The sequence below is a fragment of the Cryptomeria japonica genome, chromosome 10, assembly GCF_030272615.1.
Source record: "Cryptomeria japonica chromosome 10, Sugi_1.0, whole genome shotgun sequence".
Classification (NCBI taxonomy): domain Eukaryota; kingdom Viridiplantae; phylum Streptophyta; class Pinopsida; order Cupressales; family Cupressaceae; genus Cryptomeria; species Cryptomeria japonica.
The window spans coordinates 404,874,942-404,887,610 of NC_081414.1; the positions used below are offsets into that span (position 1 = coordinate 404,874,942).

Genomic DNA, 12,669 nt, shown 5'->3' on the forward strand with positions numbered 1-12,669 from the left:
GGCATATAAATAGTTGTTATATATATTATTCAGTGTGGAATTTGTTGAGGATTATATTTTTTGAAAAAATTCAATCAATTAATTAGACATTTACTTGATGAAAATGTTTTTTTCTCAATCATGTGAGACTGATATGCATAGGATTCATTTGCTCAAATAGTGGATAATATAATTGGATATTTGTTTAAATGAATTTACATAGGATCTCATATTGGTTTAGCACATGGGTATGACACTCCAATTTAAAGAAGTCTAAAAAATCTTTAAATTTAAGTGTTTCATTTGATGATCCCATCGATATTGTGTTTAATTAAGAATATGTAATTGATGCAATGTTGTTTAACTTATTCAATCTTACCTTCCAGAGTGAATGAATGAATTCTTTGTTGTCATTGTCTGTTTAGTTAGAACTTTGCCTACATTTCTTATTACCCTATCTCTTTTGCTGTTATTTTTATATCTGTTAGAATCGATTTGTTTCAATAAGCATCTTAAATTTTAGATATTCTTATAAGTATGCACATGTTTTGGAGTTTTGATATTTTGTATTTTGCATGCTAAATTATTTTGGAAGATTGAGAGAGTTTGACATTTGTTTACTTTCTTGCTCCTGCATTTACCATCAAAGGCCCCCTTGTTAAACATCCATGTTAGCCATTGAGTCATTTCAACACAGTCAAGGCTTGACACCATAGGAACCTTGGAGTAATTATTATTGCTTTTCAAGAGGGGTGAAAGACTTCAAGAAGGGGAAGGAATGATAAAGCACACAATTAACAACCACTCTAGCATTCACATCCTTGACATCCACCAACCAAAGCACTCTTTGACATCCACTTTGACGACCAAAGGAAGCAAGGGGGCAACCTTGTTGAATGGATTTTTGCAAGGGGAAGGAAGGAGAAAGAAAACCATTAAAAACCACGCTAGCAATCACATCTTTGAATAACATGTTGATTTGTTCACAAATTTTAGTCCAAAGCCAAGCCATTTTAACATTTAAAAAACGAAAGGCCAATGAATTTGGTCATAAGTGTTTATGGTAAAAATGGAATAACAACATTGAAAGACTAAAATAGATTCAACCACAAAACCCTAGCCTAACAACAACAAAGATCCACCATAACATATGAAGATTACCTAAGACAATGTAAACCAAATAAAATCACAAAGATTATACCATCACATGTCCAATATGGTTTGGGTCTCCATTCTTCCTATCTCCATTGATCTTGCTTGATATATTTGCTTTCAGATTTTATGTGTGCACAAGAGCTCAACAAAGAACGAAAATGTGGTTGCAAGTAGACTTGATCGCATATGAAAGTTCGAATGCTAGAAGGCTTGATTAGGGTTGATAATGAAGGAATAATCTCCTTATATAGAAGACACTATAAGAAAATGGAGGGATAACATTGAGAGGTGTAAAAGATAAATGGTCGGCTATGATTAGAGGGTAGGTAGAGGAAATAAGAAAATAATGAGAGGGTAGGTAGTGTAGGAATTAAGAGATGAATGACACGTGTCATAAGTGGAAAAGGCTAATGAATTAATTAAATAAATAAAGATTTATTTAATTAACAGAAGAAGTGGGATAATTAAATAAATAAAAGTATTTATTTAATTTAGGAAAAGGATAATTTAAATAAATAAATGTATTTATTTAAATGAGAAATAAGGCTAGAAGAGGATAAACGAATTAATTAAATAAATAAAGATTTATTTAATTGACAGAAGAATTAGGCTTAAAATAATTAAATAAATAAAAGACGAGACAATTTTAGGTGTCTACAATAAGCTTTATCAAAACCAAGCTTTTATAATTAGAGCATCTTGAGTAGATTGTTGATCCCATTTAGCTGTTACTAGGATATAATCAAATTGTCTAAGATAAATCTCCCCCCCAAGAAGCCAATCTATTCTCGATGCACAATTATTTGGGAGACGTGCTTAATTCTTCGTGTTAATACTCTAGCTACTATTTTATAGGATGTATTAAGGATGGTAATCGACAATAAGTTTAGGGTTTTGAGACAAACTTTTAAGTATGTTTTGGATCCATTTGCACCACTTAATTTGACGATTACAATAGAAGACCTAATTTTTGACCATTGAAAAACCTTAAACCATCCAAAATACAACATTAAAGATGAATTAGATGTACATATACTTAAACAAATTCTAAAAAAATATGAAAGCCAAACTTTTAAGTGTACTTGAAACAAAATTTAGGATTTAGAGTTTCGAGACAAACTTTTGAGTATGCTTTTAAGTCATCTTCATCACCTAACATGATATTTACTACAAAAAAAATCTAATTCCAACCATTAAAAAATCTTAAACCACCCGAAATACGACTTTAAAGATAAATTGGATATACATACACTTAAACAAATTCCACAAAAATAATTTAAAACAAAAATATAAAAGTAAAACGTAATTATAGACGAACATAAGTACTACTTAAGACAAATGCACCAACCAAAGCACACATTGCCACCCACTTTTCAAAGTCTTTGCAAAAGTCCAATTCTCTTTATTAAATTCATTGTATAGCAAATAGGTTCTTCCCCCATTTTCCCATGTTTGAGTTAGGCTTGTCACATGGTCCATTTAGGAGACCTCAAAAGAGGCTACAAATGATTTATTGTGAGAGAAAATATAAAGAAAGAGTTCGTTGTTGAGACGACCTTCGTTGCCCGAGCCATGCAACGTTAGGAAAGGAAACATTAAAGAAACGTACGTATCAGTAGTAACGTGGAGGAAAAAAAAACCCGCCAAACAAGCCCCGCCTGCCATTCTCTACTTCATAATTTTTATATCAATCCATTTGCCGCGCATTTTCGCCTCTTATGCTCTCTGTCTGCACTCAGCAGGGGCAGTGGTCATCAATAACATAACATCTCTGTTTTGCTGTTTGGATCATCTAACACTCCTGTCAAACATGAAGGACGAGCTCTTGCTTGCAGAAGAAACTCTAGACTATGAACAATTGTTCGCCGAGGACCTCACATTCAATGGATTCGACGAAACCTATGAATACCCAATATCAGAGACAGAGGAAGCAGCCGATGCACCAGTTATAAACCCTAGTTGCGACAATGTGGGTGCTGAAAGAGCTCATGTGCTCATCCCCACTGCCTCTGCTACTCCTGCAAGCCTGCAAAAAAAGCAGGCTTCCAGGGCGGGTGTGAGCAAGAAAGGCAGTAAGAGGGGCAGTTACAACTGTGGGAGATGTGGGTTGCCTAAAAAGGGCCATATCTGTACCGACATTGAGTCCAATAGTACTCCTCTCAAGAGAGACGAGCTCCTTTCACCACAATGCCAGTCTCAATCCCAATCTCAATCCCAATCCCAATCGGATTCGGCAAAAACAGGGATCCTTGACAGGGGTGGCTCTAGCCGTAGCCATCCTCTTGTCAATACTCCCTCTCACAACACTGTTCCCCATCCTGCATTTCGCCCTGCTCGCCAGACGAGCTCTGTGTGTGGAGCAAAGAGGAGTCTCTCCATGCCCAGAGATGGCGATGGCAAGGGGATTCCTCCAGCTCGATTCGATCTCAAAGGCATTGGCCATGGCAGTAAGCGTGTCCATTGCTGGGGATCTTCAGCATCATCTTTCACTCCCTCTGATTCCTCGAATCGCCCTGTCCTTGACGTGGATATGGATTCTGTGGATAGGTGGGTCTTTTTTTTTTTTACTTTATCATACTTTTTTTTTTTTAACAATTTATGTATTTTGGTTTTCCCTGTGGGCGATCAAATGACAGTGAAATCAGCTTAAAGCAACCGGATTCTTGATTCATTGTTGCCAATCATTAATATTGTCATTGCTAGATTTCTACTGTATTTATTGCTTGGTTTGTCTTCCGGGGATAAGATGAAAACTCATTGGATCAGACTGTTTGGGGGGTACTAGGAAAATATAGTTACCAGTTTGGGTTTATTTCATATTAGCACACTGGAAAATGCTTCCGAGAGGAAGACGCAATGATAATGTACACAAGTCAAGCAAATGCGAACATTAAGTTATCGTAAGAGCACAGTGGGACCTCCTTTTGCCTATAAATTTCCTGTTGAGGCTGACTGGAAATCATCCTGAAGTAGTTCGTCCGATGCCAATGGCACTCTGAATGATCTGCTTATCTGCGATTCCTCCCTTATCAAATTTTTAACCTTTCATCTATGGTGGTTATTTTATTTTAAATTGATTTTCCTTTTGGGATTTAACTTTTTAATATAGGATCTTGTATTATACATTAGATTGTTTTGTCATTTCATATGAGAGTATCTTTTTAGGTAAAATTTATTTGCTAATGATGAGGATTTCAGGGATATTCATTCTATAAAAAAATCATGAACAAAATCCTGATCTCATATTGAAGTCTGAATTCAATCAGATTTGATTTCCCATGGATTCATTCATAACCAATTAACTTTTCATGTTAGAATGGTGATACATGAATAAATACAGATTGAAATGGGAGGAATAAGATGCCGAGATCAGGGAGGATTATCTTGCCTAACGTTTTTAAAGGGTGTATTGGCATATTCTGATATTCGTTCCTCATGGCGAATATAATCATATAATATATAATATATTCGTGTCGAGATTCAGGGATTATGCAAATTAATCACTTGTCCACAGGCAATGCAAAAAAATAAAATTTGCTGATAAATTTTAGATTGCATCGGTTCAATTTTTCCGCATTCGTGGAATTCTGGGCATGTATTATCTAGCTTCTACGAGTGATTTGATGGTTTAAGGTTTAAATGCATTATAGTTTTGGTTTGTTAAGTGTACTTGTGCCCTAGCTACCCATGATTTTTATATTCGTACTTGCCCATTCACAATGGTTAATGAAATGTGGCCCGACTCTTCTGAAAGGAATTTTCAAGTAAATCTGAAAACCAAATTGCTATTTCATTTTTATGATATCCATGTAACAAACTTAATCTAAACTACCCAAGGAGGCGGCAGGAAGTTTAATTTCGCAGATTGTTTACTATTTGTGGATTCTTGCAATGGTTTGCAATATGATGATTTTTGCTATGTAAATATTTTTCAGTCAATGATGATAACAGTAACTTAAAATGGTCTCAACTAAGTTAAATACCATTTGTTTTATTGCAGTATGCATTTACCCGATCAGGGTGCACCAAGCTGGCTTTCCAGGACCTGCCTGGTGGAAATTTTTAAAAGAATGCCCCCATCCTCCCTCTTGGTGGCAAGCATGGTGTGTACCCAGTGGAGCCAATATGCTCGCCATGTTTGGTCTACTGTTACAGAGACTCAACTGGTGGTTACACAAGACCAAAATAAATACATCCCTACAATGCTTCAAAAATGTCCGAATCTTGTGCATCTTACCCTAGATGCCAGAAGGTTTTAATCTTAACTTTTGGGTTTTTTTTTATACATTATCTCTTTCTCTGTTCATATCAGTTACAAATGAAAGGTTCTTGATTATAATGCCAGTGAAATTGATGACAACTTCCTGAGATCCATTGCCTGTTCAACACATTGTCTTTCCTCCTTGGAAGTTCAGATCAGGCATGGTGGAGTCAACATGGTAACAGGGTAAGGTGTAATTCTTTCAGACATGTGTTGTAAGATCTAACAATCTGCTGATAACCAAAACGAAATGTATTAGATGAGCTGATACACTGTCTATTTTGTGGCTTATTAGGGATGGATTAAGCCACTTTCTCGCTGAATGCAAGTCAATATACAGCCTCAAGCTGGAAAGTTGTAAAGCCATCAGAAGTCTTCATTTATGCTCAACCCATCTTGCAACTCTTTGGATGGCGGATTGTTATATGATAAGCACCATGGTGAGCCATATGCAATTTAATTGTTCTGTTTCTAATCTGCTGGTAAGGTTGAAGTTTGGACTAATCCTGCACTAACTCAATCTTTGTCTAGTGCTTTCTGCCGAAGTTCATAATAATTTTGATTTCTCTATCTTCCTACGATTCAAATTGGCTTGATACTAAATTACTTGCTAGTGTTGAATTCCTCTTCATGTCGTAAGACTTTTTAATTTCAAACTAAACACGACATTGTTCTTGTTCCCTCAGGCCATAAATTGTCCAGCATTGACAGAGTTGTCGCTTGATTTTTCACCCGAAGATGATGGTTCAACCGACCTCTGTAATATGATGGACAATTTGAGCGAAAGCTGTCCGAGATTGTCCAAGTTACATATTGCTTCTGTCGGTTTGGACAACTCTCTGGTGCTTGCACTTGCAAGTTCAAATTTCAGGTGAGTTTTAGATCCCGCACTTATAAATGGTAACCATGTTAACATGTGAATAACTTATGGTGCCTGTTTTGTGATTCTGTTTAAAATGAACGTCATTCTGTATCTGCAATAAAATTCAAAACCACCCGATGGATAGTCATTCGATATCAACTATTCTTTTAGAATAGAATTCTTCTGTAGATGTTTGTCTAAGGAAGGTTAATTTGCATTGCAGATTTTTGTCTATGCTTTCATTAACGTTTGGGTCAGGAATTACTGATGAATCAGTGGCTACTCTGGCATCAAGTTGGAACAATTTGCAAATGCTAGACTTGAGCGGGTGAGAGCATATTTCTAAGTAATAGATAATTAGTATTTGGTAATGTTTTATGGACTGCATATTTAGGTTGTACTTTCCTTTTGCGAACAAAATTTACCATGCTTTCTGATTGCATTTTGGAGATCCCTGAATCAGGCCAAGTTCAAATATTTCATAATCATATATTTTTGCTTAATATGCAGATCAAGTATCACAGACAAAGGACTTAGCATTATATGCAGTGCTTTCTCAGGCACTCTCTCTAAGCTTCTCATTGCTCTCTGCCGTAAAGTATCCATAGGTAAATGTCAACTATACATTGGGTCACAATGTATAGAGTTCTGCTGGTAATGTCAAATATTAGAGTTAACTTTTCTTTGGACAGTGGAGTGCCTTTTAAGGTAGCTAAATTGGGGTCTCATTATGTTATTTCAATTCAGCTGGCCTTCAAATGGTGGCTACACAACTACCATTCCTTGAGCTCCTAGATTGTGGAATGACTATAGAATACAAATGCCATACTTTTTGTAGCAATGAAGCTACAGACCTTGTCAGACAACAACTAGAAGAACGTGAAGCTCAACATAGTGTGCAGAGGCTAAATATACTCTCTAAAGCAAATACAATATCCAACAGATTGGTAATCAAGCATTTGAGGCTTAAGAAACTCAGCCTCTGGGGCTGCTCTGGCATCCGTGTATGTATTGTTTTTTGACTTATTGCTCTTCAACAGAAAAAAGTGGGATCCAGAAATATGATCCTTTTAAAAGCAGCACTGCAATTTGGAATCATGCTTTGCTTACTTCCCCTTGATGTGGTGTGCAGGCCTTGTATCTGGATTGTCCAGAGCTTGTTGAACTAAATCTGAATTCCTGCAGCAGTCTAAATCCTGGTATAGTGAAGCCCGATTAGTCTACACTTATTTTATATTTTCAAATAGAAATGCATTAAGAAGACATTAGATTTTGATCCCTTTTTTTACAACATGCTCCCACATTTTGGTTATCCAGTTCATTGCATACAACTTGTTGCTTAAGTTGTGCACAGAAATTTTACTGCTTTCCTGAACGTAATACGGTTGTCACACTAAATACTAACATGTTTTATTTTCCACAGAGAATATGTTACTGCAATGTCCTGCACTAGTAACAGTGTATTCTGCACACTGCAAGAAAGTTGTAACTTATGCATTTCAAAGCAAGGTATGCATGGTTTAAACTTTAAAGTTCTTTGGACTTGCATACATTCATAAATTATTAAACTTTAAAGTACTGAACTGGCATTTTGAATTGGTAAATATTATGAAGGTGTTGACAACCTTTGGAATCTCACACTTCTGATATATTTCTCAACAGTGTTTACCGACCCTTCTTTCTAGGAGGCTTTAAGTTAAATGCAGTTACATGAATGTTTGCTGATGTGAGTTCAGGTTTCTTGTTCCACTCAAAATGATTCATTGCATTTATTCACAAAAAGAATGGCAGATGGTTCTAAAAGAGTCCAAGCACCACAATTTGACATCGTACAGGTAGGTTTTAATTTTTCAATTCGACATTTTGCAACCATTAATATGAAAGCTGTTTAGGGCATTACAAAAAGAAACTTCTGGTGGAATGTAATAAGCAGTACCATATTTTTCATATGCAGCCTTGTGAAGATGGTGAGGTGGAGGAGAGCCTACCAGAGAATTCGCAAAGTGTAACTCATGCAGTTTAAAGCCTTCACAAGTCAATCCCTCAAAGAAAGCTGGAATACTGTTTGCTAATTTGGTATAGTGTAGATAACAAGGGCAATTGATTCAGTGTTCAACATGCCTGCGAAAATTCTGCTAATAATTTTAAACAAGTGAAGGCTTTAGTGCCTTTTTATAATAACAGATGAGATCATTGTAGTCTGCAGTTTCAGACATGCTCAAAATCATTGGTTTTGTGCAATTATACCCTGACAAATTAACATCGTCCAGTGCTCTACTTTCTGAATAGGGAAAAAGATTATTACCTTAACATAGGACACGGGGTTTTATGCTGCCTAAAGTTAGCATGCATCCAACCTTTTATTAAGCGATGTTTAGTGTACAAGTTGGGATTCTTTAGTGGAAAGTATGGCACTTGCATCATGAAGGTGATGATTTTTTGGCTACTTAAAGCCCTTCAAACTTATTAAAAAAATTGATATTTCACAGCTGTTTGGTGGTCAAGAATGCTTGCTGCTTACAGATTGCATTCAAATTATGTTTGCCAGGGGAATTTTATTTTACAATGGATAGCTTCTTGATACTTTTGTATTCAAATCAACACTGAAAGCTAATCTTGCCCTTGACAGGGTTTGGATTATGAATGCTAATCATAACTTGGGATTCTTAGGTCATTAGTATGAAGTCTTACATTATTTCCCTTCATATTGATAAGACATTTGTTTGTGGGTTCCTGTAGGGGAACTTCAATATCAATCCAAACAGTTCCAATAATGCAGTTTAGTTCACTATGGATAAATGACTATACAATAGTTTGCCCTCAAATTCTGAAACATGCGCTTGAGGAAGACCTCTTGGAGTAAGGACTCCTTTATATAATCCTAGTTTGAGGAAGCCAAATCTTTAGATCATTCATGCTCGGTGTAGATTGTTAAGGTAACTCTAGCATGTTCACGAGCAACTAGAGGGAGTTCGTCATCAACTGGGTCAAGTTGTCAGGACAGTCCCCGAGAGATTTTTCAACATAGGTTTCTTCCCCACCTATTTTTAAGAAACCTACGTTGGATGCCTCTACCCTTAATGAAATTCATGTTTGATGTTTCTGAATCTTTTTCATCTAAAAAAGAATTTAACGCAACATCAGCAATTTAGTAACTTGAATCTTAGATAATGAAGCATATGTACAAAATATATCTAATAAAGAAACTTCAAAACAAATTTGGAAAATAAGTAGGTTTTTCTAAGAAAATGTACAAATTTTGAAAAGTTTTCTTATTTAACCCACTTGATTATAAGTACATGTCCTTAGTTTGGATTCAACTATCATATTTGTTTTAGATCTTAATTTAAAATTCTAACTGTATTTTAGAATCTGGTTTGAAACCTCACTTCTTGTTTTGACTCAAAGCCTCTTAATTCAAATTTAAACATATGGGCCTACATACACTCACAATTAGTTATTGTCATTTCGTCTTAGATAATGAAGCATATGTACAAAATATATCTAATAAAGAAACTTCAAAACAAATTTGGAAAATAAGTAGGTTTTTCTAAGAAAATGTACAAATTTTGAAAAGTTTTCTTATTTAACCCACTTGATTATAAGTACATGTCCTTAGTTTGGATTCAACTATCATATTTGTTTTAGATCTTAATTTAAAATTCTAACTGTATTTTAGAATCTGGTTTGAAACCTCACTTCTTGTTTTGACTCAAAGCCTCTTAATTCAAATTTAAACATATGGGCCTACATACACTCACAATTAGTTATTGTCATTTCGTTTTAGACATCCACATCCATCACTTATCTGATCATTTCATTATCAGGGAGATTATTTCATCACCATCCAAGAACATGAGGACATATCAAGGCATTGGTATTTTTGGTTAGTGGGTCTTACAATTTGTTCAAAATAGTTTAAAATCCACCATCTAAGAACGTAAGGACATATCAAGGAAGTGATATTTTTGCTTGGTGGGTCTTACAGCTTGTTCAAAATAGTTTTAGATTATAGTTGTGATTCAAAACTTGGTTTAAAACTGCAATTGTGGCTTTGATCTAAAAGCTTAATTCAAATTAAATCATGGCCCATATTGACTCATTTCAATTATTAACTATTTTGACTTGAGAATAATATTAAGTAGTGGTATTAAGATGTTTTATAGAAGACCACACTTTAATTCATTTCAGATATCCACATCCATCATTTTGGATTTTATTATTGCATTTTTGCTTAGAAAGAATTTATTAGCATTTGAGATTGTAAGGAAATATATAGCCATTGGCATTTTTGTTGCATCTTTCATCTTGTTCAAAATAGTTAGTAAGATCCAAGGGTTTGATTAAAGCAAGTGGTTGTAAGATAAATGCATTACTCTTTCTACAAATTGATTTCTCTATTGATGCCTTTAAGGAACACTCTTCTTAGATGTCATAAGCAAACAATTATTTGAAGATCAAAAGTGCAAAGTTCTAAGCTATGGACTAAGATCAATATGTTAGGAAAGGGGTTGAAATCATAGGTGTGCAAATTACTACCGTAGATGTGGGATTGAACTTGAGTGTAGTGTAGGTCATTTCCTAGTGTCATAGTTTTTTATTCTTAGGTTTTTTAGCAAAAACTAGGATTGAACCATGGGGTGCACATTACAACTAAATATCATCTCATTTAATGTAAAGCTAAGTGCCTTGTCAAAATTTATTGAATGTGTGTTGTGTTTTGAGAGTATGTTGGTGTTGGAAATAAGCCACACTCGGACCGACGATTGATTGGTCCAAGAGGGGCCAGTAGCTCAGTGGTAGAGCACTCCAACAGTGTATGGAAGGTCCTAGGTTCTAGTCCTAGTTGGTCCATGTCTCAACATGGTATTAGAGCCAGGTCCAGGCTAGGAGCCCAAGCACACGAGAGGTGTGGCTTAAGGGGGGGTGTTGCTGTTGGAAATAAGCCATACCCAGACCGACGATGGACTGGTCCAAGAGGGGCCAGTAGCTCAGTGGTAGAGCACTCCAGCAGCGTATGGAAGGTCCTACGTTCTAGTCCTAGCTGGTCCATGTCTCAACAAAGTACTCAATAAGTTAGGGTAATTTGATTGTTATTGCTTATTTCATTTGAGATGAAATGAATTAGCACAAGAGAAGAATATTAAAGAAGATAGCAAAGACTTAAATAGAATAAGCCACTTTGAGGGAGTTGCCTCCAAAAGTCTTGCAATAAGAACAAAACATTCAATCTCATGCTTAACTATTTGCTAGGTGTTGGCGATACATATAAATTTCCATTTTAATATTGCCTTATTGAGTCATGTCCCTAACCGGTCCTTTGGTCGGGTTGTGTTTCTTGAATTTTCTGTGCAAATAAGTCTTCACAGTCTTCTTTATTCAAGTTTCATTGTGTTGAACTTGAACCTTGAATTTGAACCTTTTTGGGTTCAAGGTTCAAAGTTCAACGGGCGTCATGTTAAAGTTTATTTCCTCGCACGACATTATAAGTCTTTTTTAGTGTTTGTTGGTGTTTAGCATTGGTTCAACCTTGAACTTGAACCTTTTGGGTTCAAGGTTCAAAGTTCAATATTTGTCATGTATATGTTTTTGCGTTGCTGTTGTTCTTCAAGGTTCAAAGTTCAATGTTTGATTTCTTGGAAATCATATGACTTTTCATAAGGTGGCGGCGCAGATTTTAAGGAATGGCTAACGGCGGCAGGAAAAGGGAATATTCTTTCTTAATGATTTAAAAGTTGTCATTAATAGCAAGTATGGCATGGGAATCCGTGTTTTCAGATATGAAGTGACTTGTTATTAAATGCATGATCATTTAAGATCATTTCAGAGTAATGTTGCACGAGTGAAGAGTAATGATGACAACTTATGGAAATCATGAGTAAGATTTTCTTGGCTGTTTAATATTGAGTGGTTGTCTTGTCGAGATTATCATTTGTGAAACATAAGTTTTAAGGAAAGTTTTTGGAGCGAAAGAAAAATAGACTGCAACAGGGGTTTTGTAGATGACAGAGGAAGGAAAGAAGCAAGCTAAGATTAAAGAGGAAAAAATTGACTTTGAAGCTGCACATTCCATTGGTGGTTGAGTCACTAAATCAAGATACGAGAAGAATTTTCAGCCACCTGCCGCTCATCTCATTCTTGATTTGTGTAAGGAAGTTAAGTAGCGGAAACAACTTCCTACACTAACCTTGAGAGGAGGGTAATGCAAAACTTTTTCAGATCATTACAACAGTTACAGAAAATAGAAATAGATATAATAGCATTCATACCACAACACAGTGATTTACGTGGGGAAAACCCTTTCGGGAGAAAAACCCCACCCTCCAAAAGCAGCTCAATATTTTATTCAGCAATCAAAAACAGATTACAAAATACTTGCAGAGCAAGCTCTTCGCAGGAGTAGCACTAAACA

The 12,669-nt window shown here is 35.6% G+C and overlaps 1 protein-coding gene across 1 annotated transcript; it reads left to right on the forward strand.

Annotated features, from left to right (window-relative positions):
* Nucleotides 1-2,720: 2,720 nt before the first annotated feature.
* On the forward strand, nt 2,721-8,745 carry LOC131038575 (F-box/LRR-repeat protein 17). The gene is made up of 12 exons (XM_057971066.2): nt 2,721-3,681; nt 5,135-5,386; nt 5,480-5,581; nt 5,691-5,835; nt 6,082-6,266; nt 6,481-6,585; nt 6,768-6,865; nt 7,005-7,261; nt 7,390-7,456; nt 7,681-7,766; nt 7,994-8,092; nt 8,212-8,745. The coding sequence occupies exons 1-12, from the start codon at nt 2,945-2,947 to the stop codon at nt 8,278-8,280; spliced, it is 2,202 nt and encodes a 733-aa protein (XP_057827049.1). The 5' UTR covers nt 2,721-2,944; the 3' UTR covers nt 8,281-8,745.
* The last annotated feature ends 3,924 nt before the right edge of the window (nt 8,746-12,669 follow it).